At 54.8% G+C, this 26,795-nt stretch overlaps 2 protein-coding genes across 3 annotated transcripts; one reads left to right on the forward strand and one right to left on the reverse strand.

The window, feature by feature from the left end:
* Positions 1-70: 70 nt before the first annotated feature.
* On the reverse strand, positions 71-17,290 carry BCKDHA (branched chain keto acid dehydrogenase E1 subunit alpha). Of its 2 annotated transcripts, none has more exons than XM_006189814.3 (9): positions 17,135-17,289; positions 9,595-9,777; positions 9,407-9,493; positions 6,123-6,231; positions 3,881-4,042; positions 1,931-2,137; positions 1,623-1,764; positions 1,257-1,428; positions 71-585 (listed from the first exon to the last, which is right to left on the reverse strand). In XM_006189814.3, exons 1-9 carry the CDS (start codon positions 17,240-17,242, stop codon positions 415-417), a joined length of 1,341 nt encoding a protein of 446 aa, XP_006189876.1. In that variant the 5' UTR covers positions 17,243-17,289; the 3' UTR covers positions 71-414. The 2 variants fall into 2 exon arrangements, 1 of the variants encoding a protein (XP_006189876.1); XR_004322325.1 differs by having other exon boundaries at positions 449-585; positions 1,257-1,490; positions 17,135-17,290.
* A 325-nt stretch (positions 17,291-17,615) lies between these two features.
* Positions 17,616-25,671, forward strand: EXOSC5 (exosome component 5). Its single transcript, XM_006189815.3, has 6 exons — positions 17,616-17,896; positions 21,320-21,433; positions 21,921-22,042; positions 23,263-23,403; positions 24,389-24,478; positions 25,230-25,671. The coding sequence occupies exons 1-6, from the start codon at positions 17,749-17,751 to the stop codon at positions 25,320-25,322; spliced, it is 708 nt and encodes a 235-aa protein (XP_006189877.1). The 5' UTR covers positions 17,616-17,748; the 3' UTR covers positions 25,323-25,671.
* Positions 25,672-26,795: the final 1,124 nt, after the last annotated feature.

Genomic DNA, 26,795 nt, shown 5'->3' on the forward strand with positions numbered 1-26,795 from the left:
GTGGCCCCAAATCAGTCATGCTGGACTCTCCTACCACGTCCCAAACTCCAGGAGACGGAGACCAGAGGTGGCACGGAGCCAAAGGCAGAGAGACAGTTTATTCACTCCCTGCTGACCACCTCACACTCTAAATCCCACAGGCTGAGCTGCCACATCCACCCCCAGCCCAGAAGGGGCTTCCAGTCCTCGAGGGGCCCTGGCCCAGCCCCCGAGAGAAGGCCCTGTAACAAAAGCCGGAGAGGGGGCTGACGAGGCCCCACCAATGTAACAGCCTGTAGGCGCGGGGATGGTGAGCAGGAGCCACCCGGTACTGCCCTGGCCTGAGTATTTTGAGGGGGCTGTGTGTGGAAGGAGTAGCGTCCCTCCAGTCCCCTCTGCCCCTTGGGGTGGTTGAGGCGGGTGGGGCGAGCGGCCTCACTTCTCAAAGTGGTCCAGGGGGTAGTGTTCACCGTAGGTCTGGAGGTGACGGGCCAGAGATTCCTGCTGCTTGCGGAGCTGGGGAGGCATCTCCTGATACACGTCCGAGAAGAGCAGGTTGGGGTTGGGCTTCAGCTTCCGCTCAGCCTGCTCAAAGGCCTCCATCACCTGGGAGACAAAGGGCAATAGGCAGGCAGCCAGCCTCCCACCCAGGAACCTGCCTCTTAACTGTGGGACCTGGGCAAAGCGTTATCCCCTGAGCCAAGTGTTCCCATCTGGACAATGGAGATAACTGTCATAACAGTGGTGACCCTAACATCCCAAATCCCAGCATCTCTACCCTTAGCAGGCCCAGGCACCGCACTGAAGAGTACAGAGTCAGTTCAGCCTCTCAGCAGCCCTAAGAAGCCGGCAGCTCAGAGGTGAGGAAACCAAGGCACAGAGAAGGGGAAGGACGTGCCCAGGATGATGTAGTCAAGGGCAGAGCCAGGAAGCAAGCACTGCCCAACACCAGGGTCTGACCTGCCCACCGTGGACTGCATGCCTCTGGGGTCTGATGTCCAGGGCTAAGGGCTGGGCACCGACTCTGGATGGACCCTTACACTGCACTCAAATTAAATCACCTCTGCCGAGCTTCTGAAGCGGGTACCCCAGTATCCCTTTGCAGAGATGAGGGAGCTGAGGGCAGACAGCGGCCGGGACACAGCAGCACGATGGCAGAGACATCACCGGGGTTACCCCCAAGACCCCCAGCCTCTCCATCCTTCCTAGGGTTCTGACGCGCCATCCTGGAACCCAGCCCCAGGGTGGTGGTTTCCCAGAGGGTGGCCCTCCCTTACCTTCCTGCGGGACTGCTTCCTCCAGGCCTTCTCCTGCTCATCATCCCACCAGCCGCGGCCCTGCAGGTAGTGCCTCAGCCGGGAGATGGGGTGGTCCTGCTTATCCCAGTAGTTAACCTCATCCACCGAGCGGTACGCTGAGCTGTCATCGCTGGTGCTGTGGTGCCCGATCCTGGGGGGAGGGAAGGGGTCAGACTGCGGCTCCTCGGATGAAGGTCAGGAGAGAGGGGTGGACTATGGGAGAAGGGGTGGAAATGGAATAAAGGTCAGGAAGGGGCTACACAGTACGGGGCTGTGGGATCAATGTGGGGGAGATACTGAAGATGGCGGCCGTCAAGGCAGGGGGGTGATGGGGGTGGCAGGTACCTGTAGGTCATGGCCTCAATGAGGAAGGGCTGGTTCTCTGCCACGGCCCGCCGCCGGGCCTCCTTTGTGGCATTGTACACGGCAAACACATCGTTGCCGTCCACGCGGATGGACAGGATGCCATATCCAGGGCCTCGAGCCGCTGTGGGGACAGAGGTAGGTCAGGCCTCAGGGCTCAGATGACACAAGAGCAGGGAGTGGGGAGAGAGCAGAGAAAGGCAGGAGAGCAAACAGCTGTGCTCCCAGGGCAGGAGGAGGAGGGGAAGGAAGGACGCAGGCAGGGTGGGGAGCGGCCGGCGGGCCCGTACCGATGCCATCCCCACGGTACTGCTCGTAGGTGGGCGTGGAGATGGCGTAGCCATTGTTCCGGCAGAAGAAGATGATGGGGCACTCGAGTGTGGCAGCGAAGTTGAAGCCAGCGTGGGCGTCCCCCTCACTGGCTGCCCCCTCTCCGAAGTAACAGATGACAACCCTGTTGGCGTTGGCCCGCTTGGCTGCATAGGCCGCCCCCACCGCTGCAGGAGCAGAGACAGGAGCAGAGATAGGCGCGGGTCTCATGCGCACTCAGACCCACATACCCCGGCCCTCCAACCCGGGGCTCCAGGGCTCAGGCTGGCTGTGGCCAGGCTCTGAGGGGAAAGAAGACACCTGAGCTCCTGACTGTCCCCCAAGAAGCTGCTCTACCCAGTCTTCTTCCTTCAGCTGACCCCAGCTCCATCCTTCCAAATGCTCTGGCCAAAGACTTCCGCATCGTTGACTTCTAACTTTGTCATTTCCCACACCTGCTCCACCTTCAAAGTGGAGCCAGAACCTGACCCCTCCTCCCCACCTCCTTCACCTCTCCTCTCCCCGGGGGCCCAGCCCCACCCCTCCCCACCTCCACCTCTAGCCTGTGGCTGTTCCAGAGCAGCCTCCCCACCAGCCCCAACCTACCCAACCTGTTACCCTCAGGGCAGCCAACCTAGGACTTAAAAGGTGAGCCAGGCCGGTCATTCCCCTCCCCTCCCCTGGCTCAGGCTCACTCTGGGTCAAAGTGCCTTCAAAAATCAAAGGCCCAAGACCCCACCTATCTGCACCCTGCCCTGACTGCTCTCCCTCCCTCAGCCCCTCCCTCCACACCCGCTCCATCGCTCCTCCCTGCACCTCAAACACAGAGCAAGCACCTGCCCCAAGACCCTGCCTGCCCCCCCAACTTCCTGGTCTGTATTTCTGTCACCTGGAGACACCTGTCCCCACCTTCTCCCATCACACACCACTCCCTCAGCTTTATTCTCCCTGTAGACTTTATTGCCCTGACATACTCCATGTGTTACTTCATCCTGTTTATGGTCCTCCCCACCCCCCGCACAGTGTCAGCACCAGGAGGGCTAAGGTTTTTCCTCACCTCTGTTCACTGTGCCTAGAACAGCGCCCAGCACACAGCAAGGACTTCGTACATTGGCCGACTGAGTGACTTAATGGTCACCCAGTTGGAAAGTGAGGGCCAGGCCCCACCTTATAGAAACCTTATGAAATAGAAATCAGCAAAAATGCCCCCTCCTGCCAGAAAGCTGCCGTGCCCACCTCGCACCTCAGGCACAAACTGTTCCTTGTCCCCAAACAGAACACACATGGGGTGAATGTGCACAGGTCTTCCGACGTGCCGGGCCCTCTGCTAAGCCCCGCAGACACATCAGCACATGTGTCTGTCCTGGAGCAGACCGACCCTCGATCAAGTGCAGGCTCCAGAGGTGGGGCAGGGAGGTCCGCACCTGTGGTCTCTGCGCCATGTGGCTGCAGCCTGGCCCCAGGCAGGCCTGCTTAGCAAGCTGTGGCCTTTAATAGAAGCCACACTGACGGTGCTAAGCACCTAAGCATCACGGGCTCCCAGAGTAAGCTTTAGGGAATTAGACTCTGAGGACAGAGGCAGAGCAGGGCTGGGGTCGAGAACCACACGGTTGACAATGTGAGTCCCTTCTCTTGATCCCTGCCAGCGGACCTTCAGCGAGGGGTCTGGCGCATGCTCAGTTACGCACAGTTGGCTGTGCCTGTGAAACAACAGACCTGGGGCACAAGTGTGGGAAATGGAGAGAGTGATCGTACCCGCTCAGGCCTGCCGAACGGGGTGTGGACGCTGCCACAGCCCTCCGACAGGGACCCCAGACAAGAGGGGTCCTGCAAGCCTATTGTACAGACCAGCACTCTGCCCGTGGTAGCAACTAGGAAGCCCCTGAAGGACAGAGAAGGGCAAGGGCCCGTGCAGGGAAATGCGTCCTCACCCTGAGGGATCTGCGTGGCCAGCGGAGAGGAGATGGTGACGAAGTGGCGCTCCTGGCAGCCATAGTGGACGGGCATCTGGCGTCCCTTGCCCAGGTCGCTCACATTGCCGTAGCACTGGGCCATGAACAGTTCCAGCGGGTAGTCCCGGTACATGAGCACGCCTGAGTGCGGGAGGAGGCTGCCGTTACCATGGCGGGTAATGCAGGAGGCGGGTCAACCCTGTGAGGGTTCCCTGCCAGGCCCTTCCTACCAGGGCTCCCGTTTCCCTCCTGTGCAGGAAGGAAGCCGGACTAGAATCGGGGAAGGCACATCGGATGCTTACAGGGACCAGTGGGTGCAGGAAGCAGGTGGGCAGAGGCAGAAAGCACAGGCCTGGCTCAAGAGGGAGGCTGCTGTTCAAAGCAACTCATTGCTGCCCCGGGAGGCCAGATGGTCCAGTTTTTCAAAAGAAGAAATCCAGCTTGCTGTTTTCTTTTTAGAATGAGAAACTACCTGAGTTTTAAGTGTGTCAACTAATTCATCTACTTAAAAAAATCATCATATGAACCAAAGAAAAGTATGGGCCATGCTCACGACTTCTGGACTAGAGAAGAAATATTCAAACCTGTTCATGGCAGTAAAACCTCTTCTTGAAACAAAACCCCAGTGGACGCCCACCTCATCATCAAAGGAGCCACAAGGTGGCACCTCTCTGACCCGGGCCTTGTGTCACCTGGCTCTGGCACGTAAGGGGGATTGTCAGGGGTTCCCCGCAGCAGCTGCAGTGGGACCTTGGGCAGAGACCTCCGCTCTGCTGCAGGGCTCCGGCACTGGGAACAGCTCCTTGGCACTCAGGAGCTCAGTGAGCGCTCCTGTTCTGAGTGCCCTTGTTCTCCCCACTTCACAGATGGGAGACACAGAGCCAGCAAGGCGAGTAGCTGCCCAGCCAGAAATGGGGCCCGCAGTCTGACTTTCCTCCTTGCCCTGCCTGAGTGCACCCTGCACCTGCCTGGATGCAAGGCCTTCTGAGACCCTTGGTACGGGTTGGCTCACTCCTGTGGAGGTGGCCCCTGAGGGTAGAGCCTGCTGCCCGTGACTCCAGGACCCTTGCTCCAGGCCCTGCTTGGAGCCCTCTCCCGAGCCCTCCCTGGCCAGGCCTTGCCTCCCTGCTGAAGAGCTGTCCCAGGGTGAGAGGCCCTGGTCACAACATTGCCTCTGACTCTTGAGTGCTCATCTTGAGCCAGGCCCTGTGCTGAAGGCTTTCTGTCACCTGCCCCGTGAAGTCCCTCAACTACTGCCTTAGATAAGGAAACCGAATCAAGGACCAGTTAAGCAACTTGCCCAAGATCCTGCAGAACCTAAGAGGAAGGGTCATGGGAAGAGGGAACACCTCAAGTGGTAGAGCACATGCTTAGCATGCGCGAGGTCCTGGGTTCAATCCCCAGTACCTCCATCAAAAAATTAGCTATATAAACGTAGTCACCTCCCCACTGCAAAAAAAATTTTTTTTAATTAAATTAAATTTTAAAAAAAAGAGGAAGGGTCAGATTTGCCTCCCTGGCACTGCCTCAGGGCAGCTCCCTGGCAGGGCCCCCATATCAACAACTGCTCTAGACCCCCACCCTCAGCTCCCCAGGCTCACTCCTTCACCTCCAGTCTCTCCTTATCGCTCATCCATTTTCTTTATCCTTAGTCTTTGACCCTTCCATCCTCTGCTGCATTCACTCAGCAGTTAGCCGCTCCCTGGCCGGGCCCTCCCATTTGTTTCTGCTCTCTGAACGATACAGCATCTCGGGAGAGGCCAGCAGAGCCCTGCACCCTGTGGACAGGGGTCTACAATACGAGCCACGCCTGCAGCTCAGCCTGACCTTGCTGCATGCTCCCAGCAGCCCGACAGTGCATCCTAATCTCTACTTTGGAGATGAGAAGACTGAGGCTAAGAACAGAATTGACTTGCCCAACATCTGAAAATGGTCACCAGCAAGGCATGGAATGGTTAGAGCACAGGCTTTTAACCACAACACCACCAGGCCTCTGGGGAGGGGAAGCCCCCCAACTCCTGCCCCTGGCTTGGCTCGGCTCTTTCTTGCTCGGAAAGGTCTTCCTCCAGCTCCTCAGGCCTCCCGCTCCTGTAAGAGCACAATGGGTGACTAATGCGGGCCACAACAGGAGGGACTGACTGGGCCTGACCTGCCTCGATGGGGACCACACACCCAAGCCCCTAGCACCTGCTTCACAGCGCCAGGCCAGGGGCAGACGTACCTGCCTCCCGGTACTGGCCGAACACCAGGTCCGTGTTGTCCAGGGCGGCTGCACTCCCCACGTGCGTCCCCTCCTCGCCATAGTTGGTCATGTAGAAAGATATCCGGCCCTGGGGGTGGAGGAGGGCCCAGAGGTCCGGGTTCAGTTAGGCTGGGCAATGACAGAGACACATCCAAACACTGACCAACTTCTGACGACTCTGAATCAACAGATGCTTCCTGAAGGCCGGCTCTGGGCCAGGCCACACTGGCGTTCCTGCTTTCATGGAGAAACTGCCAGGTTGGTTAGAACCAGGGTGATGGGGCTGTGCAGTCGGAGGCTGAAGGGGGACCCGCCCCACCACGGAGAGGCATCAGGGAGCAATGCCTATGCTGAGCAAAGGTGGGGAGGGTGGCAGTTTCTGGCAGAGAGAACAACAAAGGCCAAGAGGCCAGAAGGACAGAGATATAAAGTGGGAGGGGTGGGGAGACGAGGCGGGAAGCACAGGGAACGACACCCAGAGAGTGCAGGGAAACCATACGTCTGGACTTTACCCTGAGGATGGGGGTAACCCGCCGATAGCTCTCAGTGGAGCGATGTCTCAGACCTGTCTCTCAGAATGAAAAAAGAAAAAACAAAATAGATTTGTCTCTCAGGCTGCTGTGCGGGGAACAACAGAGGAGACAGGACTGAGTGCGTGAGCCAGGTGGGTGGTGGTGAGAAGGCAGGGAGGGGATGGCTCAGAGTCTGGAGAAACTGAGTTAAGTAGTGCAGGGAGCGGCAGCCCCTGCTGACTGGCTCCACCGGTGCCAGAGCAACTCCCTTCTCCCAAGCCCCCGAATCCCAGAGCCTGGAAGAGCAGGTTCCCAGCCTCCTTCACAGCCAGAGGTGGCCGCAGGACACAGCTCTAGCCAGCTAATTTAGTGGAAGTCTGCTTTTGCTTTCCTGATAAAAGAGACTTGCGGCTGCTGCCGCCCCTTCCCTGCAGCCCTCCTTCCTGCTCTGCACGTGGCAGTGGAGTCTGGACCTGTGGCAGCCACCTTCTGAACATGAGGCAACAAGCACAGGATGAAAGCCAATTCGCCCACGATGGTGAAGCAGAAAGGTAGGAAGTCTGGGTTCCTGATGGTGGTGCTGAGCAGAATGGCTTTCAAACTAAACTTAGGGACAGAGTGAATGAGGGGGAAAGTGATAGCGAGGGGGCAGGAGGGGACACTGTGGATGTCCAATTTGGGCAAATGGGTGGACGGTGGTGCCCTTCACTGCAAAATGGCCTAAGGGAGGAAGAGGAGCAGGTCTGGGAGGAAGGTGCCGCAGTCAAGTCTGGACAGGCTGAATTTGGTGTGGGACACCCAGGGCAAGAAGCCCAGTAGATCTGGGGCTAAGAGGCAAAGTCTGGCTGGAGACCCGGGGGCCTTGGCACAGAGATGGAAGAAGCAGGAACGCATGTAAAGGCAAACGGAGAGAGCCGGGTGGGCACCCGCAGGACACCCTGTGCCCAGGCCTCATGTGTTCCACAGGCCTGCCTGGCTTTCTGTCACAGTCGGGGAAGCACATGAATAACCCTTTCTTCTAAGTAGGGAGCCAATTAAAAATGAACTGACCTCCCAGTGCCAAGTGAGTGGGCAGATGCTGGTGCTGAGGGCCTGGCAGGGGTGCCGAGGTGGGTGTGGGGAGGAGCCTGAGAGGGGCCCCCTGAGGAAACAGGACCTGGGCTGGGGCAGAGGTCACTAGTTGCCGGCCCAGCATCCGATCCCTCTTCCTCATTGCTAACAGATCTCATTCCACCGTAAGCAGCAACTGCCCAGACTAAAAGACTACTTTCTCAGTCTCCCCTGCAGCTGGGAATGACCCACGATACATGTGATGTCATTTGGTGGGACTACCTAGAAAGTTCTACAAATGTGGGTGTGGGGAGATAGCTGGGTGTTGCCATGTCTGATCTTCCACCTTCCTTCCACTTCCTGCCTGGAATGAGACATGATGGAGGGAGCTCCAGCAGCCATTTGGTTCATGAGGAGCCCTGGAGGCTAGAAGCCAGTGCTGGATATCCAGTGACAATGTGGTTGCCACCATACCAGCCCTAGACAACCTTTTTTTGCATCTCTTTTATGCAAGACTAAAACAACAACAACAACAACAACTATTAATCTGCCTACACGACTGCTTTTATTTTTATTAGGACTGGGAGGGTGGTTGGGCCCCATGCCCCTACTCTCAGTCTCCTGGGAGGGACGGGCTCCATACCTCCATTCCCTTGGTTCCTGGGGATGGGCCTGTGGCCCCGGACTGGCCGGTCGGTCACATGGGTTGGTTTTCAAGGAGAAGTCTGTGACCAGAGCCTGTCCAGTAAACATCAGCCCTGGGCCTTCTGCTGAAAGATTAGGGACCAGACATTCTCTTTCCACTGCTAAGGAGAAAGGACAATAATGGCTAGGCTGATATTCACAATAAGCAGCTAATATTCACTGTGTGCTGGTTAACTTAGCCAGCACACAATGAATATTAGCTACTTATGTGGCCACTGTTCCTAAGGCCATTACATCAATCCTCACAGCAACCCCACGAAGTAGCTTCAGAAAAGAAGCACTGAGAGGGTAAGCAACCTTCCCAAGCCCACAAAGCTAGAGAGGGACAGAATGAGGATATCGATTGCAGTCTTGCTCCAGAGCCGGTACCTTGAACCCTTTCTTTGCTGCCTCTCTGTGAGCCTGGAGCTCCCAGAGACCACTGTGGCTTGAGAATGAAGGAAGCCAAGGCAAAGGAGAGGAGAAAAGACAGAAAAAGAGAAACAGTCTGATAACACCTTCTCAGTCCCCTGGGTCCAGCTGTGCCTGAAACAGGCCCTCTGGACTTGCAGTTATTTGAGTCAACAAATTCCATTCTCTGACACTGCTTTGACGGAATCTCTGTCTGCTGGTATTAACACTGCTGAGTGTACGATCGCAGCGCACTGGACGCGGGCACGCCGGGAGGCACCACAGGCCACGGTTTCTCAAGACTGTGAGCTCCTGAGAGGAGAGGTAGTCAGGTCTTCTCCTGCCTGCCCTCGCCCAGCACAGCGAAGTCCCCAGCCCAGCAGACAGAAGGTTTTCCGTGATTTGGTCCATCCTTCTGCCCTCGGGCAGGCCCCCCCCCCCCGACCCTGTCCTCCAGAGCCCCAGGAGAACCTCAAGAACTTGAAGGACTTCAAGACAAGGATCTCCATTCCACCCCCTCCTCCTTGGGAGCTGTCTTTTGGCCCAAACACAGGTAGGTAACCTCAGGTAATCCCAAGCACCCCTCCCCAGCCCGTCCCCACGCACCTGCCTCTGGGACTCATAGAGGATGCGGTCCATGGTGTTGAGCAGCGTCATGCTCTTGTAGAACTTGAGCACCTTCTCCTGGGGCAGCTGCAGATGGAGGCAGACAGACATGGGCCAGGTAGGACCAGAGAGGAGATGGGCAAGGGGCTTGAGTTGGGGGAATGGAGTCAGAGGGAGGTGGCTCTCACGTGGGGATCCTCGCTGGGGTTGACGATCTGGCCCTGCCGGTCCATGACACGGTAGATGGGGATCCCAGAGATGACATTGGGCTGGATGAACTCTAGCTTGTCTATAAACTCCGCTGAGGCCCCTGGGAACTGGGGCTTGTCATCCAGGGACGAGAAGTGCTGCTGCTGCTGCCTCTGGGGGTGCTGGGGAGAGAGGGTGGGGGGCACTCATGTCAGGAGCAGCTCAACTGCACAGCAGTAGGCAGTAAGGCCTGGTGGTTAAGCTGCCAAGGCCGCTGTGGTCTCTGGGGCCTGACGCACATGGTTCCCAGCTCTGCCACCTTCCCAGTGTGTGACCTTGGGCAAGTTCCCACTTCTTTGTGTCTCAGCTCCTCACCTGTAAAACTAGGGTGAAAATAACAGTGTCTACTACACAGGGTTGTTGTAAAGATTAATCGATCTAATCAAGTGGCAGGCAACTCAGGAACTGGTAGCCATTATCATGAGAGGCCCCAGCTCTTCACCCTGGCATCCAAGGCTTCTCCAGTCTGACCACAGCTGCACCCTCCTCTCCACCCCTATGGCTACCACAGACACAGAGCGTCCTCGAGTCAGCCAGATGGGCTCTTTACTGACCCCCGTACCCAGAGGGAGGCTGCCCAGCTTACGTCTGTGAGCCCTTAAGAGTCAGCTGTCAGCCTGCCTGGGTTCAAATCCCTTGCTGGGTGACAATGGGAGTGTGACTCCCCTCTTCAAGTCTCCTCCTTCCCATCTGTAAAATGGAGAACACCTCGTGGAAATGTCGTGAGGCTTAGAACCGTTAATATAAAAGGGTGAGCAGGGTATTTGTAAGCAGAGTAAAAGCTTAAAAAATGTGGATTATCGTTTCTACTGCCGCCCGGCTGCTGCCATCTCTATCCTGGGCCAGCCTCCTCCTCCGTCACGTGGCAAACCGCTCCCCACACTTTTATGCCCCACCACTCCAGTCCTTACTCCCTCCAGGAGTCCAGACTGACTCAGTCATCAAATACTTGAGCACCTGCTTCGTCCCAGGTATTGAGTTCTGGAGACCTATGACAGGCAAGACACCTGTCCCTGCCACCCTGCAGGAAAGACAGATGCTGAGCAAGTAAGGACGAGGGGATGAGGGTGATGCGTATTCTCCCAAGAGAAGCCGGGGGGCTAGAGCAGAGTGGAAAGAGGGAAAGTTTCCCCTGAAGAAGTGATGTGAGAACTGGGACCCAAAGGATATCTAGGAGTCAGAGAAAGAGCACGTGAGGCCGGGGAAAATAGAACAGATCAAAGGGCAAAAAGTGAGTTCAGCGTGGCTGGAGGAGTCCGTGGGAAGCATCACACCCCCTCGGATCAGAGGCCTGGCGGGGAAGCCTGGCAGACACCTCCACGTGCACCAGGAGGTGAACCAATTCCATTTCTTAGCTCTTGAGCTAGACGGCCTTAGACTGGTCTCAGTGTTGCAACACACCCTTTATTAAGCACTTGGCGGGCGCCAGGCTGAGATCCACGTCCACAACCCTCACCGAGTCCTCGGAGCGTGGCTGTGAGACAGATTATTTACTATTGCCCTTGAAACCGAAGTTCAGGGAGGTAATGTAACCTCCCTGCGCCAGGCCCCAGAAATAAAACAAGTCAGTCAGGACTGAGCTTCAGGGCAGGACTGACATCCAGACCCCCAAAGCCAGCTGCCGTTGCCCACCCGCTAAGCTCAGTCATTCACTTCTAACAGGAGCAAAGGAAGAATGACCGGGTTTGCCACGAGCTGGATCTCACACGCGGCTGCACAGATGTGTTCCCCACCCTCCCTCCTGTAACTGCAGTGAACAAGGCCATCCAAGGTTCCCATGGGGGAACACATGTGCGTTTATCTGCGTTTGCGGCTGTGAGGAAATACAGGAAATTACACTCCCAACGGCAGGGCAGGCCCAGGCCTGACAATGTCATGGAACCAGCCCAACTCCCGCAAACCATGCTTCCCCTTCGTGAGTGCTCACAGGGCCGGACCCACCTAGAAGATCCGTTCATCTCGTGTCCGTTCCCCCACACATCACAAGCTCCAGGAAGGCGAGGAGCATGTCCACGTTGCTTTACAGAGCACTCAACAAGCGATTACTGACTGAACTGGTGAATGAGTGATGAAATTCATCAGCTTGGGTTCCAACTTCTTATCTCACTGCACAGCCCTCTGCAAAACACCTTGTCTCTTTGAACTTCCTCATCTGCAAAAAGGCTGCAGAGGGCTGCCACCAAACGTTCCTAAGATAAGGCACACAGAGGGTTCAGCACAGGCATGGGACGTACTATGTGCTCCAAGACTGGCAAAAGGGAAGAAAAAAACACAAAATCTAGGAAGGTCAGGAAATGGGAAAAAAGGAATTGACTGGCACCTTGGGAAGATGGGGGCAAGAGGCGCCTGGGAGAAGGCCTGACGGCACCTCAGACTGGATTGTAACTCCAGACCAAGGCCCCCAGCAGACACTCCCGAGAGACTGAGGCACAGGGGAGATGCCTGTGGAACCGGATGAGGGCTGCTGTCTGGGCAGGAGCCTTAGGACAGGAGGCCAGGGGCCAGGGTTTGGAACAAACCCCGGGGTCAGGGCAGGACTGTCTGCCTTCAAGGCTGGAAAGCTACTGTCAGGGCACCTCGATGCCCCTGCACCCTGGAGCTGGGCCCCGGCCATGCCCCGTCATCCTGGGCCTATAGAGGTGACGGTGGTACCTACCCTGTTACTGTGCTGATTCCCTGAGCTACCAAAGGCTCAGACAGTGCCTGGCCCTGAGGAAATGCTCCATCATGGGAGTGGGTGGTAAAATGCCTGCAGAGGAAGTATGCATCTCTGCCATTTTTTCTTTTTTTTGGGGGGGGGGGGGGTCCTCTCCTGGTGACCAGTGACTGACAATGGCAGAGGCTGCACAGATTTACACAAAGCCTTGAAGCCACATCCCTTCCTACCACACAGGAAACAGGCCTGCTCTGGAAGGCTGGGTCCGGCCCCTCCTCCAGCCGTTCCATATGGCGCCAGTTAAGGTCACGGACTCTGAGCTGACCACTGCCTCCGGGCCCTGTAACTAAACCCAGAGCCTCAGTTTCCTCACAGGTCAACTGAGGCGGGTGTGAGTATCTATCTCATGGGTGCTCATGAAGAGTCAATGAGCCCATGTGTAGAGGGCTCAACCCAGTGCCTGGCACATGACGAACACTGGACAAATGAGAGGCTAGCAAGTGCATCTGACAACCGCTGTGGTCAAGCAAGCAGACAGTGGATACCTGCTCTAAGTCGGGCCCTGAACTGAGGGCAGGAGCCGATGGGAGAGGGATGACAAGCCCTGAATACACAAGTTACAACCAAGAGGGGCAATCTCAGAGGAAGCAGGACTGTAGAGGGTTAACATGCAGCAGGGTGGGATGAGGGGCGGGACAGCTAAACAGCCTGGGTTTGAATACAGCTCTGTCCCATTCCATCTCTGTCACCTGGGCAGGAGACAGTGTCCCTGAACCTGCGTCCTCTCATGGAAATAAGAATTTCTACTTCGCAGGCTTGTGGTGAGGCAGGTGCAACGCACCTGCCGTAGCTCTGGGAGGAGGCTGTCACTGCCAGCAGCAGATGCAGCAGGAGGAAAGCCTCATGGAGGAGGGAGGTGAAGCCGAGGCCTGCGGGACAAGCAGTGGTGAGCCAGGCAAAGGCTGGGGGCCAGGAGAACACTTGGGTCCTCGGGAACAACAAGGCTCTGAGGCAAGAGAAGAGACCCTGGCACCCCAATAACAACAGTTAACTACATGCCTCGGCGCCACACGAGGCAGCTGCTCTGTTATGCCCGTGTGCTAGCTGAACCCACCCAGCACCCAGGTGAGGCAGGTGCCATTACCACACCTCTGGAAAAGAGGTGGCCCTAAGGCTCAGAGTGGTTAGGTGACTTGTCCAAGGCCACAGAGCTCATGTGTGGTGACGTGAGCATACAAAGCCAGGCAGCCTGCCTGCTACAGGGAAGCTGGAGAGAAAGGCGGGGTTCTGTCGTGGGAGGCTCTGTGATGCTGCCAGTTAAGCCAGATGAAGCAAGGGCAGCTAAGGCCACCAAACCCGCTCTCTGCAGGCTGAGGCACGCTGCAAGGCTGAGCCCCAGCTCTACCTGCAGCTCAGGAGAGTCAGGGACCTCATCAGCGGCCTCCCCTTCCTGGGGCCTCTGGTGAAGGCGGCCAGGGAGGGGTGGAGATGAAGCAGGCTCTCCCCAGCCTCAGGGAGCCACCAAGGGGATGAAGTGGCCTTTTCCTGCATCAGTCGAGGCCACACCAGATTCACTGTCTCTGGAGAGAAACAGCAGCCCCATTTCTTGAGCCCTTACCGAGCGCATGGTGTATGTGATAAGTGCTTCATAAGAACTGTTTCCTTTACTCCTCACCACATGTTTCTGAGGTCGGTACTGCTGTTGTCCCCGTTTTACAGAGACTGGTGATGGGGTCAGGAAAGCTTCTCTGAGGAAGTGGTCTGTCGGTCGACACCTGAAAGACCAAATCCCTACAGAGGCCTCTGGGTGGGAGGGGCTTGTCCAAGGAAGAGGCAAATGGCCAGTGGGGCTAAAGGACAGGGAAGGAAGGGCACAGGGGCGCTGAGGCCGGTTCTTCCCACCAGCAGCTGATGATACACACTAGGACTAGCCTAAGCAGGAGTTGCAAGACTTGGACCAAAGCCCTATACCTTCTCCTCCAAGCATCTTGAAACTACAGAGAGACTGGGCTTTGGAGTCCAGAGCTCCAAGTTCAGACCTCACCTCTCTGAGACTCAGTTTCCTCCCCTGTAATAGAAGAAAACCACCAGTATATACCGTGCAGGATGGTAGTACTAAATGTAATAACGGTGTGACTTGGCACTATAAATTATGAAGTGCTTCATTAAGACACCGGCCAAAACAACAAGTCTTATACTGTGTAGCACAGGGAACTATATTCAATATCTTGTAACCTACAATGAAGAATATGAAAAGAAGCATACGTATGTATATGTAAGACTGAAACATGATGCTGTACACCAGAAACTGACACAACAATGTAAATGGACAATACTTCAATTAAATAAAAAGACACCAATCAAGAAGGAGATGAACCCCTATGGTTTCATACCACAGTACACGCTGGGCACCAACCACCTGGAGATGCCACACCGGGCCCTGGAGCACTAGAGCCCCCGAACAGGCTGCCTGAACAGCTGGGTTGGATCATACAGGCCCAGCTGGAGGAGCTTCCTGACTTCCACCAGAGCACTCACCCTACTTGCTAAGCTCAGGGTAGTAAAGTGACTTGGCCAAGGTCCCACTTGCTTCTCAGGGTGGTGGCTGAGAAACCATCTCAGGACTCCTTGACAATCAAGTTTCCTCCCTCCTCTTCTCCCTGATGACTAAAACTTCAGCTAGCAACTGCAGGGAGAGGGAGACAGAATCAGGCAAATGCCTCCAGGGCAACAGGATAGTGAATAAAAGACATGAAAGGAGGAGCAAGCAGTCAGGAGAGAAATATGGAAACTTCCTCCCAACCCAACCTGCCCCAACAACCCAATTTGTCCACTGTGAAACAGCCTCCCAACCTGCCCCCAAGGCACTCTCTCCCAACTCCACCTTGATTGGCTAAAACTGCACCATCCAATACAGCAGTCACCAACCACCTGCGGCTATTTAAACTCATTAAAAATACAGGAAATTAAAACTCCAGTTCCTCAGTCCCATTAGCCATATTTCAAGTGCTCCGCAGCCACGTGTGGCGTGTGGCTACTGTAGTGGACAACAGAGATACAGAACACTCCCATCAACACAAAAAGTTCTATGGGACAGCCCTGGCCTAAAAGCTTCTTTGACTAAAGGCTACTACTCCTTCCCTGCCCTCCTCCAAAAAATCTTTTTTAATCTTAAGGAAAAAAAAAAGTGAGATAATTAAAAACGGAGAATTAAAAACATGGGCTCTGAAAATAGATAAACAAAAAGCAGGGACTGAATAACCTCCTGCTGCCCCTGCCCACCACGCCAAAAAATAACATTTTTAAAAAAGGAAGGGAAGCAAGAGGAAGGGCAGCAAGGAGACTGAGCCAGGACGCAGATTTGATCAGCTATAAATGACCTTCCCCTACTCCCACTCCAGTGCAGCCCACCCCCACCCCAAAGGCCAGTCAGTGAGCTCCAGGGAGACCAGATGTGGAGGATCTGATTGCTCCTCAAACACCTGGCACAGAACAGCCCAAAGGCAGGGGCTGTCCCACCTCCATTTTGCTCCAGCAACCCTTCTGAAATTACCTGCGTCAAGTGACTCCCTTCCTAGGTACCCCTAAACCTCATTCGCAGCCCATCCTCCTCCCCTGCTTCCCTCTCTAGCTACAGCTCTTTCCCACAGGTTCCATCTTCCCTCCTGAATGGTTTGAAGATCAGACGATCAGGCCCAACCCTACAAGATCATGACAGATTTCCCACTAAGGCCCCCACCAATCCAGGCCCTCCCAAGGTCACTCCTTTCCTATCCCCCATCTCCAAGGTCAGTTTCTGTCCTTTCCCTCCACCTTTACTTTCAACAGCCGCCAACACTCCTATTGCCTTTGTCACATGCCAGGTTCGCTTCTTTGCACTTGACATATTTAATTTTCACAACACTATGAGGTGACCAAGGTTAGCATTTTACAGAGGAGCAAATTAGGTCCAGAGAGGAGCAGTCCTTTGCCCAAAGCTACAGAGCTGGAAAGTGGCAGGTTAGGGGTATGACCCCACATGGTCTAGCTTCAGAGCCCACCTTCTTAACCACTACTCTCTTCTATGTAAAATTCTAGTTCACAGCTTTTCTGCAGCTCACTGCCTCTCTCCCTCTGAACAGAGCTCCTAACTAAATTTCTGCTTGCCACTTAGCATCAACCTAAAGGGAGCCTGACCCTTTTGACAAGAAACAAGGCATTTCTCAAGTGTTTCTAAGAAATGTGGGCAAAGTGCTCTGTCTAGACCTCTCTCTCTTCGCTTCCCCTCTCATTAATTCAACAAATATTTACTGATTCTCTCCTCTGTATAAACAGACAAGGGCCCTGGCCAGGCATTCCACCTGAGGGCACAGATCAAACGACTTTTTAACCAATTCATTTTAAAATCAGAATTAGAGCAAAGAAACACAACGCACTAAAAAGCCCGTGATGAGGGACCTTCTCTCTTTTCTCCTCTTTGAAGGGGATGTTTCTACCGAGAAGAAAGTCCTTCTCTTACAAACGTAGTTTCACTCTCCAGCCCCTGAGGGAAAAAGTCACATCTTCCTCCTGCGGCCTCACCGGGTGATAGATGGCAACTAATGAGAAGCCCCCTAGCTCTCTCCAATTATCTCCCTCCTTCAGGGTCTACAAAGGACCTGCGGCGCTTTTCCTAAGAAGTGAAAGTTCCTCTCTTGTGTATCCTCTCCAAGTGGTTCTCCCAGCCCTCGTCCCTTCGGTAACAATTCATCCTCCACTCCCTGCAGGGACCCCTACACTCTGAAGACAGCGTTAACGTCCCTATGCCTCCTTGCGGAAAACTCCCCGGTGTCCCAAGTACTCACAGATCTAGCAAGCCCCCGAGCCCCAAGCCTCCGCAGGACCAGGAGGCCGACCTGGCCCAAGCCTCGACTTGGCTCCCAAACCCTCGCCGCAGCAGCTGCCAGCGCCATCTTGACTAACAATCCTTGGGCGACCCGCCCCCTCTCCTCGCGAGACTGGAGAGACTGAGGCTGCCCCTTCATGAGCCTGACTCAAATGCCAAATCATCCTGCCAAGAAACCACCTGCTACTAGTCCTGTGGTCTGTAGGACACATATGTAGGGGGATAAAACAATACAGCTTCCCCCAAAGTTACTCAGACCGCCTCGTCGTAGTTGTTTCTGTAACAGGCAAAGAAGAGGGCAATCTGGCTAGAGCCCCAGGGTTTCAGGGCCCGGGGGCCTCGGGTAGGAAGAGCTCATGCCAAGGCCCGCCCTCTTTTCTCTTCTGTCCAATGGCTTTCCTGGACTTTCGAGGCGGGAGTGAGAGCGACCAGATTGTTAGTAAACGCGGAGCCACGTGTAGGCGCGGATTCTGGAGCCCCCGGCGGCGCGTGCGCACTGGGTACGCAGTGTGTACGCAAGCGCGCGTTTCTGTGCGGAAGCGAGAATCCCCGCTGCACGTGGGGTCCGGGGCGATGGAGGGGGCGATGCAGAATGAAGCTAAGATCCGCGCTGAGTCTAAAACAGAGTCCGGCCCTCGGGGCCCCGGCTGTAGCCTCCGGCACTTTGCCTGCGAACAGAACCTGCTGTCCCGGCCTGATGGCTCTGCCTCTTTCCTGCAAGGTAAGAACTTACCCAAGTGGTATTCGTTTGAGGGGGTGGTTACAGTGTACTCTGCTAGCTGGTAAATAACCCTCCTGGACTGGTGCGGTTCTTGCCCGGGTGGATACTACTGCATACGCCAGCAGACATATGTCTCCCTCCCGACTAGAAAGAAGATATCTCCACTTGGTAAGTAGTGCTCAAAATGAAAGAGGGGCAGACCTCCTCTTAACGAATACTCGGAATAGGGAAAATCTCTTCATCTGGGTGACTGTCTCCCTTGACTAGGTTCCTTCCCGGCCTCCCACACACCAACCGTGGGTCCATACATCCCAGACTGAGGCAAGCCCATTTGTTTGCATAAATACCCGGTAGTCTGGCAAATCACCACTACCAGTTTAATTACTCCCTAGATACGTGGCAGATTTTTTACCCAAGTAAATACTTTACAGATTGCGGGTGATGGCCCCAGCCCCCGCCCCAACAATTGGATAAATATCCCTTTGCCTGGGATACACAACTCTCCATATATCCCTAAGACTGGGGCAGGTCTTACTTATTAGGTAAATATCCCCTTCCGCTAGCTAAATACCTCTCAAACTAGACTCAACTCCCTGACCTGGGTAAACATTCCTCTGGAGATAGGCCTAAGGATCACCCCTATAAATGCTTCAGGCCCCTCTCTAGGGTATTATCTTAAACCCAGGTACAAAGCCTACTTTCATTCATTCCTTGGTTGAACACCTGCATTTTTGCTAAGTGCTGCTCTAGGGACTGAGAATACACAGATAAAAAAATTTTTTAAATCCCTGCCCTAACAGAATTTGCATTCCATTCAGAGAGACAGACAAAAGGTAACTAAGTAAAATATACAGCAAAATACTATGGAGAAAAATATATCAGGGAAGAGGAATAGGGTATGCCAGAGAGGGTTGCAAGCAGTCTTAAATAGGGTGTTCGGGAAAGGCCTCACTGAGATGGCACCATTTCAATAAGGACCCAAATGTAAGGGAACAAACCCTAAAGAGATCAAGAGGAAAGCTTACCAAGCATTGGGAACAACAGGGGTAAAGGCCCTGAGGCAAAAACTTGCCTGGTGTGTTTGAGGAACAGTCAGGAGACAAGTGTGGCTGCAGCAGTGACAGGAGGTTGGAGAGAGGTAAGGACTGCCCGTCACATAAGGCCTAATGATGACAACGGAGCCATGTGACATGATCTGAATATATTTTAATGGAACCTCTCTGGCTGCAGTGTTGACTATAGAGGATCGGAGGGAGGAGGGAGACGATGGTGGCTCAGACCAGAGTGGAAGCAGGCGGGTAGTGAGATCCTGGGTGTGTTTTGAAGGTAAAACTGACCAATGTTGCAGATGGTTTGGTTTGGAGGTATGAGAGAGTCAGGGAGAACCCTAATGTTTTTTCTCTTAGATCAGCTGTGCTAGCAGAAGATGGGTTCAGTTTGGAAGATTAAATTTGCAGTGCTTGGTAGAATCCGAGTGGCAGTGTGGACTGGGCGGTAGTACATATGAGACTGGAATTTGGACTCCGTCGGCTATAGGTGGTATTTCAAGCTACTGACTGGTTGGAATTACCACCAAAATTAGTATAGATGGAGAAGAGAGGAGGTCTCAGGACTAAGCCCTGGGTCTTCCAACTTGTGCAGAGCTAGGAAAAGACACTGAGGAGGAGTAGCCAGTAATGTAAGAGGAAAACCAAGGGAGGACAGTGACCTGGAGCCCAGAGAAGAATGAGTTTGAGATGTAAGGGCCAACCAGCTGCCTCGGCCCTACTGAGAGGCTGCATCACGTGAGGATGGGAATGGCCTGTGGGTTGACAACTTGGACGCAGATCCTGGATGGCACTGTCGAGCTGCTCCAGTGGCGTGGTGGGGTCAGGGAGGAAAAGAGTCTGTGAGTGGAGACGGCTCTTCAGGAGCTTTGCTGTAAGAGGATCAGCTCAGTGGGGCTGGAGTTAGATGGATGTAGGGTCCAGAGGGGAGGGAATTGCTGGAGCCATGTCCTGGAGAAGGTGAGAGTGGAGGGACCCCTACGCTCAGATGAACCACAGAGAGCTCATCTGGAGTAACAGGAAGGAAGACCCCATTGTGGATCTAGTTCTGTTTGGATAATTTCCCCCTTCAGGGCACAGCCTCTGGGAGCCAAGAAGAATCCCCCCAATTACATGGCAGCTCCTCCTTCCCAACCCCGGGGAGCAGGGGGGGGGGCAGGGAAGGCCTCACCCGGGACTTTCCCAGAACCTTCCCCAGGCTGAGCTGTTGCTAAATGCAGCTGCCTGGAGTTTTTTAGAGCTTAAGAACTACTGAGCCCCTTCCATATTCTAAAGCCCCAAAGCCCAGGACCCTGGAGCAGGGTTCTGTGCAGACCTTCAAAAGTGTGTCCCACATGCCTGTGACCTCAGACTCTCTGGTGAGGTTAAAAATGCAAAGCCCCAAAACCTGCCCATGCCAACTAAGGCTGGCCCTCTACACTGTAAGTTAACTGCTGCGGTGATTCTGATTGCAGGCCAGTGTTTGGAAGCTGTGCTCGAGAGAGAGCTCCATGTCTTCCCCCTACAGGTTGCAGGCCCGGTTGCACATTAGAGCAGCTTGCAGAGCTCAGAGGCTCCTGGGGAAGGGGCCTGGGCATCAGAATCTTTTAAAGCTCCGCCGTGAGTCCAGTGTACAGCCAGGGTTGAGAATTGCATTTGTTAATGGTTCTTTTAACCTAGAATGGAGAATATCAGAGTGTATCAAAGCAGTAATGGTAACAGTTGTTTTGTGAGGCTTTCGTTCCATTAAGTACACACAGATGTGTGTGTTGGATCCTGCTCTAAAATCTCTTATGGGGAGTTGTGGTTAGCAAAGCCTGGAAGCTGATGTTACAGTCCAGTCTCTTCATTTTGCAGATGGTAAAACTGAGGCCCAGGGAAGTGAGCAAAATGCCAGGAGGAAGTCAGCAGGAGTCAGGACCCACCCCCAGACTGTTACCCCTTTCTCTCCACTGCTGCAGAGTCTGGGGATGTAGGCCTGAAGGAAGAGAGCTGGGCTAGGGGATGCTTTGGAAGGAGAAGTTGGGACCACAGCAGTAAGAGGAAGGAAGGTTAGCGCTCAGGAAGGACTGCATGTTAAAGTTGATAATAATAGCAAAAGTCTGTTGGGCACTCAGCAGTTCCCTGGCAGCGTTTTTCTTTTAAATAGATTATCTCATTTAATCCTCACAGGTAGGGGCAGTGGAGGGTACTGTTATCCTCATTGTGCGGATGAGGAAGTGAAAGCAGAGAAACGAAGCAAGTGTTCAAAGAATCACTGCCAACAAATGGGAGGCCAGAGTAGGGGTGATGTGGGGAGCTCTGGCCACCTGGCTCAGTCCCCACACTGTTAAGTGCCGCACATTGGGCCCCAGAGTCAGGGAAAATGTGGATGAGGCCTCCTGTGCTGTCTCCCCAGGGGATACGTCTGTCCTGGCTGGTGTGTACGGGCCAGCTGAGGTGAAGGTCAGCAAAGAGATCTTCAACAAGGCCACCCTGGAAGTGATCCTGAGGCCGAAGACCGGGCTGCCTGGTAATTGGGCCCAGCTGGATCTTCCGATGTCCACTCTGTTGGGGCGTCTTGCCCGGTGTCTCCCCGACTGCTGTCCCCAGTCTCCACTCCCCCTCTCCCTCCCCTCAGCCATTTCTGTCTCTTTCTCCAGCTCTCTGCCTGTGTTCCTGTCACTTCTCTCTCTCTCAGTCTTCACTTTCCCCTCCTCTCTCCGGGCTCCGTCTCTCCTTCTTTCCATTAACCTGTTTTTCTGCCCTTTTACGCTCTGTCCCCCTCACTCCCCAGAGCTGGGCCCATGGGGATGGGAGTAGACAGCAGCACTGGATTTGGGAGCTCTGAGGCTCTCTTTCCCACCAGGAATCCTCTATCGTCCATGCAGGGTCTTGTACTAACCAGGGCTGAGACTTGCAGGCCCTTTCCAGAGGGTTTGGGTGGGGCATATGGAGGAAGGTGAGCCAGACGGGAGGGAAGCGCCTGACCACCCCTACCCCTCCCCTGATTTCCCCAGGCGTAGCAGAGAAGAGCCGAGAGCGACTGATCAGAAACACGTGTGAAGCAGTGGTGCTGGGAGCCTTGCATCCCCGCACCTCCATAACTGTGGTGCTGCAGGTTGTCAGTGATGCTGGCTCTGTATCCTTTCCCCCAGGCCACCCCCTCCAGGAAGTCCTCCAGAATCTCTGATTGGCCCCCTTACTGATGGCCATGTATGCACCCTCTACTAGTCTGTTTCACAAGCACCAACTTGTTGTAGAACAGCAGGCACGGCTTGAGTGCTTACTACATGCCAGGCACTGTTCTGAGCACCTTATACCTAACTCATTTAATTTGCACAGTAGGGTCAACTCACACTTCTAGTAATTGGCAGGGCCAGGACTTGGGCCCAGGCCATCTGGTTCTAGAGCTCAAGGCCCCTAGCAGGTGGGTGTTCCGTTCCCATGTTTCACGTGAGGAAACCGAGGCCCAGAGAGGGGAGTTTGCTTGCCCAAGTCATGTGGCTGGAAGGCAGCAGAGGCTGAATTCACACCCAGGCCTATCTGACTCCAAAGCCTGTGCCATTGACCTCTGTTCTGACCCTGAGCTTGGATTTGAGGTTCAACACTGGAGGAGCCCTAAGCAGGCAGAGGGGTTGGTTCAACAGCTCAGCCTTGAAAGATGGCTGTGGTTTGGGTGAGAAAGGTGGAGGCCAAGGACCAGAAACCGGCCTTTCTAGAAGGCTCTGCTGGGGCGTGGCCCTGTGCTGGTCAGACACTTCATAGATGGGGAAGACGAGATCTGTTGTGAACCCATTTTACGGAAGGGAGGTAATATAGGGTCAGTGGCAGAGGTGGGACTGACTGACTGTAAAGCTGGGCCCTTATCTGCCACATTAGGCCTGGGGAGGAGGGACTTGAGGAACCTGAGGTGTGGCCAGCTGTCTGACTTAGGCCTCTGCTCACCTCGCACCGCACCCCAGCCACACCTCTTCCCCGGACTGTGGGCTCCCAGGATACTGCCTCATCCCTCTGTCACCTGATAGCACCACCTGCTCAATTCCCAAGCTCCGGGCCTGGCCTTGCCACTGCCTCCTTGTGTGATCTTGGAAGGCTTCCGCCCTCAGTTTCCTTGAAGGTTCCTATCTGTTGCATATCATTATGATTCCTGATTGAGGCTCAGAGAGAGTAAGTAACTTGCTCGAGGTCACAGCTTACGGGTGGCAAATTCAAGTCTGGAACTCAAGGATAGTGGATCCCAGCACTACTTTCCCATTCTGTTTTTCTGTGAGCAATTAGTGATGTCTGCCACAAGCACTAGCAGGGTGAATGGAGGCGTGCATGTGTTGTAGAAACTTAACCACTGCCTGTGGCACTCAGCTCCTGGCCTGTTGCCTGAATGCTGCCTGCATGGCATTGGTGGACGCTGGGGTACCCATGCGGGCCCTGTTCTGTGGGGTCACCTGTGCTTTGGACTCTGGTGGGACCCTCATGCTGGACCCCACAGCAAAGCAGGAAAAGGTAGGTATGAAGGGCAGGGTGGTCAAAGACCTCAGGCAGACGCTCCCTCTCCTCCTCTAGGCCTCGCTTCTCCAAAACTGTTGGCTTGTACCACCTCAGTCCCAACTGGTGAGCTCTGCTCTGTTCATTTGGGCAAGTGCTAGAAACCCAACTCTAACCCATCTAAGCAAAAAGGGAGTTAATTTTTAGAGGCTGAAAATCAAAAGCAAAGGAGGAGAGAACTTTTTCTCAAGTGCACAGTGTGCTAGGGCTCTGGTTAGTCACAGTTATTTGCCCGACTGTAACAGTCACATCCAGTCGGGAAAGCAGAAACTCCTTGGGGGATTTCAGACAGAGGGAATTTAATGCTGGGACCTGGTTACAACCATGTTGGAAGAGCTGCAGGAGCAAAAAGGAAGAAGGGAGGCCACCCAGATATTAGAAGCCTGAAGGCAACTCCTAGTCTGTGCTGTTGGAGACACTGGTGCAGTTGGAACTAGAAATGCTCTGGCTTTGCACTGGCTGCTGAAGTCCAGAGCCCAGCCCACCTCCATGGCTACTGTGGCAGGTGATGTACCCCAAACTCCTGCTGCAGGGAGGACCAAGATGCTGCTCTCCCTCCTTCCAGTCTTCCCCCAGATTACTGGTAGAACCTTACTGGTGGAAGAATCTGGGAAACAGAATTTGCTGGCTTCCAGCCCCAGGGGTACAGAGCACTGGAGGGAGGCTGGAAGGCACCAGGGAATGATGGGCACTGTGGCTGCCCCTGTGGCACAGGAGACTGTGCTCAGAAGCCCCTGTCAGAACCGTGTGGTGGAGTCTGGCGTGGGAGGCGGTTACCCAGGGAAGCAGGGAAGGAATGATATGTAGGGGGAAAAAAAAAACCACACACACTTGATACATAAGTGCCTGGCTGGGAGAAAAGCAAGCCCCTTCTTTGGGACCAGCTGAGATTGTGTCTGAGGGGAGAGTCCCAGGTCCCCCACCTTGTACCCCTCATCCCTAGGAGGCCCGGGCAGTCCTGACGTTTGCACTTGACAGTGTGGAGCGGAAGCTGCTGATGTCCACCACCAAGGGGCTCTACTCCGATGCTGAGGTACCAGCGTGTGATTAGGGGTGACTGTCAGATCCCTCCCTCCCATTTAACGTCAGGTCCTGTCCCAATCCTCAGAGGCTTAAGGAGAGCTCCTTCCCTGCATCCCTTCTGTAAAGAGGAGTGTTCAAACTTTGCAGCCATAGAAACCCTTGTGGGAATTTTAAAGGGAAGCCCAACTTACGAGAATAGAAGAGGGGCTCAGGTTGAAATCAAGAGGTAGGGGCACCTGAAGGCCTCCCAGCTTCCAGCCCAGAGCTGTGCACCTTGGAGTTTGGAATGTCCGTAAAACAGTTTGGCAACTGTTGGATGAAATGGTCTCCAAGAGCGTTTCCAACCTGGCCCTCCTGTGAATCCAGGCATACGTGGCAGTAAAGATCTGGGGTGTCTCAGATCCCATGGCTTGTAAGACTGGAGTCACAGGGCCTGTGGCTCTAAAATTCCAAACTCTGGCTCCAGAGATCAACAAGGTTGCGGTCACTTCCAGGGGTCAGGATGCCCGATCCCCTTGGTCTGAGGGCTTGGAGCTGCAGGAATCTGACCCCTGGAGCTTTCCCCTTGTCTTTTTTTTCTCCTTTTCTCCTCTCGGGAGCCCATGCAGTCCGGGAGGAGGGGGTGCACTTGGAGTAATCCCCACACCACCTGCCTTACTTGTGGAGGGCTAGGTCTGGGGACTCTGGGAATCAGGTGGGGCCTGGGGGAGCCTCCACGGGGCAGGCCCGGGCCCTGAGCACTGACCTGTCTCCCCTCCCAGCTCCAGCAGTGCCTGGCAGCAGCCCAGACCGCCTCCCAGCACGTCTTCCGCTTCTACCGGGAATCGCTGCAGAGGCGTTACTCCAAGAGCTGAGGCAAGAGCTGAGGCAAGCCGGGGCAGGGCGCCCTCCCGCCACTGCCACCTACCACCTCCAGCGACAAATAAACCAGCAGCCTGGCCCTGCCTATCTGTCATTGTGTGCCGGAGTGAGCTGGTCCCAGAGCTGCAGGGACCCCCAACCTGCTAGTCAGTCCCTGGGCCCATGGGGGGAGGTCGGTACAGACCCCACCCCGCCCCCAGGAAGACACTCTAGGAGTGTGCATTTATTGAGTGAATCTACTCATTCTGACCGTCCCATAAAGTGGGGCTGTTACTGTAGCCTCCAGGTCCCAGGTTCCAGGAGCAGTGAAGTGATGGACAAATAAAGTTGGTGTCTGTTGAATGGTGGCAAATGTTATTTTAAAAAGGGACGGGGCCGGGAGAGGGGTTTTGGCGGGTTCGTTTGAGGAGGGCAAATTTAATACATCAGTCAGAGACACCTTCATGGAAAGGGGGACATCCAAGGGAAGCCCGGGAAGAGGCCAGGGGCAGGCTCAGGAACTCACAGATATGTGGGGGGAGGACCCCTGGCAGAGACCTGCAGAGGTTCAAGGGCTGGCAAGGTGGCCAGTGTAGCTGAAGCAGAATGAGGGTGGGAGGAGGGAGGGGTGCTCAGGGAGGTAACAGGCCTTCTGGGCCTCAGGGGAATCTGGTTCTGAGTCTTTTAACTGCCAGGGGTCACCACCTAATTAGCGGTGCAGCATGGGTTCCACTGAGTCCAGACCCAGAGCCCTCACCGTTCAGACAAACCCAGGAGATGCCAGCACACTCTGGACTGCGGTTCCCTCTCTGTGAACCAAAGTGGCTGAGGCCTGTTGGTTCTCAGGGGTGGGAGCAACCCCTAAGGGGCTTTTGGAAATGGGTATATTTTTAGTTTTGATTTGACTGATCACAACCCTCATATTTAGGGAATAGGAGCCAGGAACATCCTTCAGGAGTAGTGTTCCCACCGGTGGGCCACATGGCTGCCAGATCCTGTCTGCCACTGCCACTTGGGGGTGCATGGTGAAGGTGACACGCTGGGGGGCCTTCTGCACACTTCATACTTGAACTGGCTCACGAGGTGCCCACAATTGCCCCTTTGGGCAGGTGTCATTTTCATCCCCAGTAACCAAGAAGGAAATGCATAAATATCTAGCTTAAAATTATGATCCGTGAAGACACTCAGGAGGGCACAAATGGGGAACAGTATTTCCTCCTAGCGAGATTAAACGGCTTTAAATGGAGTGAGAAAACTAAACCACTGTCGCCTTGTTACTTGGTGTTATCAGGCCCCATTTAACGTGCTTCTGCTAAGTGTTCATGGCAGACGGCTGTTTTGCCTGCCTTTGATGTCTTAAGGCTCCATCCATCCCAGCCTCCCAGTCTCGGGCCACTTGAGGGGGCTGCCTCCTACCCCAGGAGGGCCAACAAGAGAGTAACTGAGGAACAGGACCTCTGGGGTACCTGAGCTACCTGGGGCTATTT

Source organism: Camelus ferus, chromosome 9, assembly GCF_009834535.1.
Source record: "Camelus ferus isolate YT-003-E chromosome 9, BCGSAC_Cfer_1.0, whole genome shotgun sequence".
Taxonomy (NCBI): Eukaryota; Metazoa; Chordata; class Mammalia; order Artiodactyla; family Camelidae; genus Camelus; species Camelus ferus.

Excerpts from the sequence above, each read along its gene's own strand:
- BCKDHA (XM_006189814.3), bottom strand. The coding sequence starts at position 17,242 with ATGGCGCTGGCAGCTGCTGCGGCGAGGGTTTGGGAGCCAAGTCGAGGC. Across the intron at positions 6,232-9,406 it reads TCTATGAGTCCCAGAGGCAG|GGCCGGATATCTTTCTACAT; the intron begins GTGCGTGGGGAC and ends CTCCACCCCCAG. Across the intron at positions 1,429-1,622 it reads ATTGAGGCCATGACCTACAG|GATCGGGCACCACAGCACCA; the intron begins GTACCTGCCACC and ends CCCTCCCCCCAG.
- EXOSC5 (XM_006189815.3), top strand. The coding sequence starts at position 17,749 with ATGGAGGGGGCGATGCAGAATGAAGCTAAGATCCGCGCTGAGTCTAAA. Across the intron at positions 21,434-21,920 it reads GCCGAAGACCGGGCTGCCTG|GCGTAGCAGAGAAGAGCCGA; the intron begins GTAATTGGGCCC and ends TGATTTCCCCAG. Across the intron at positions 22,043-23,262 it reads TTGTCAGTGATGCTGGCTCT|CTCCTGGCCTGTTGCCTGAA; the intron begins GTATCCTTTCCC and ends TGTGGCACTCAG.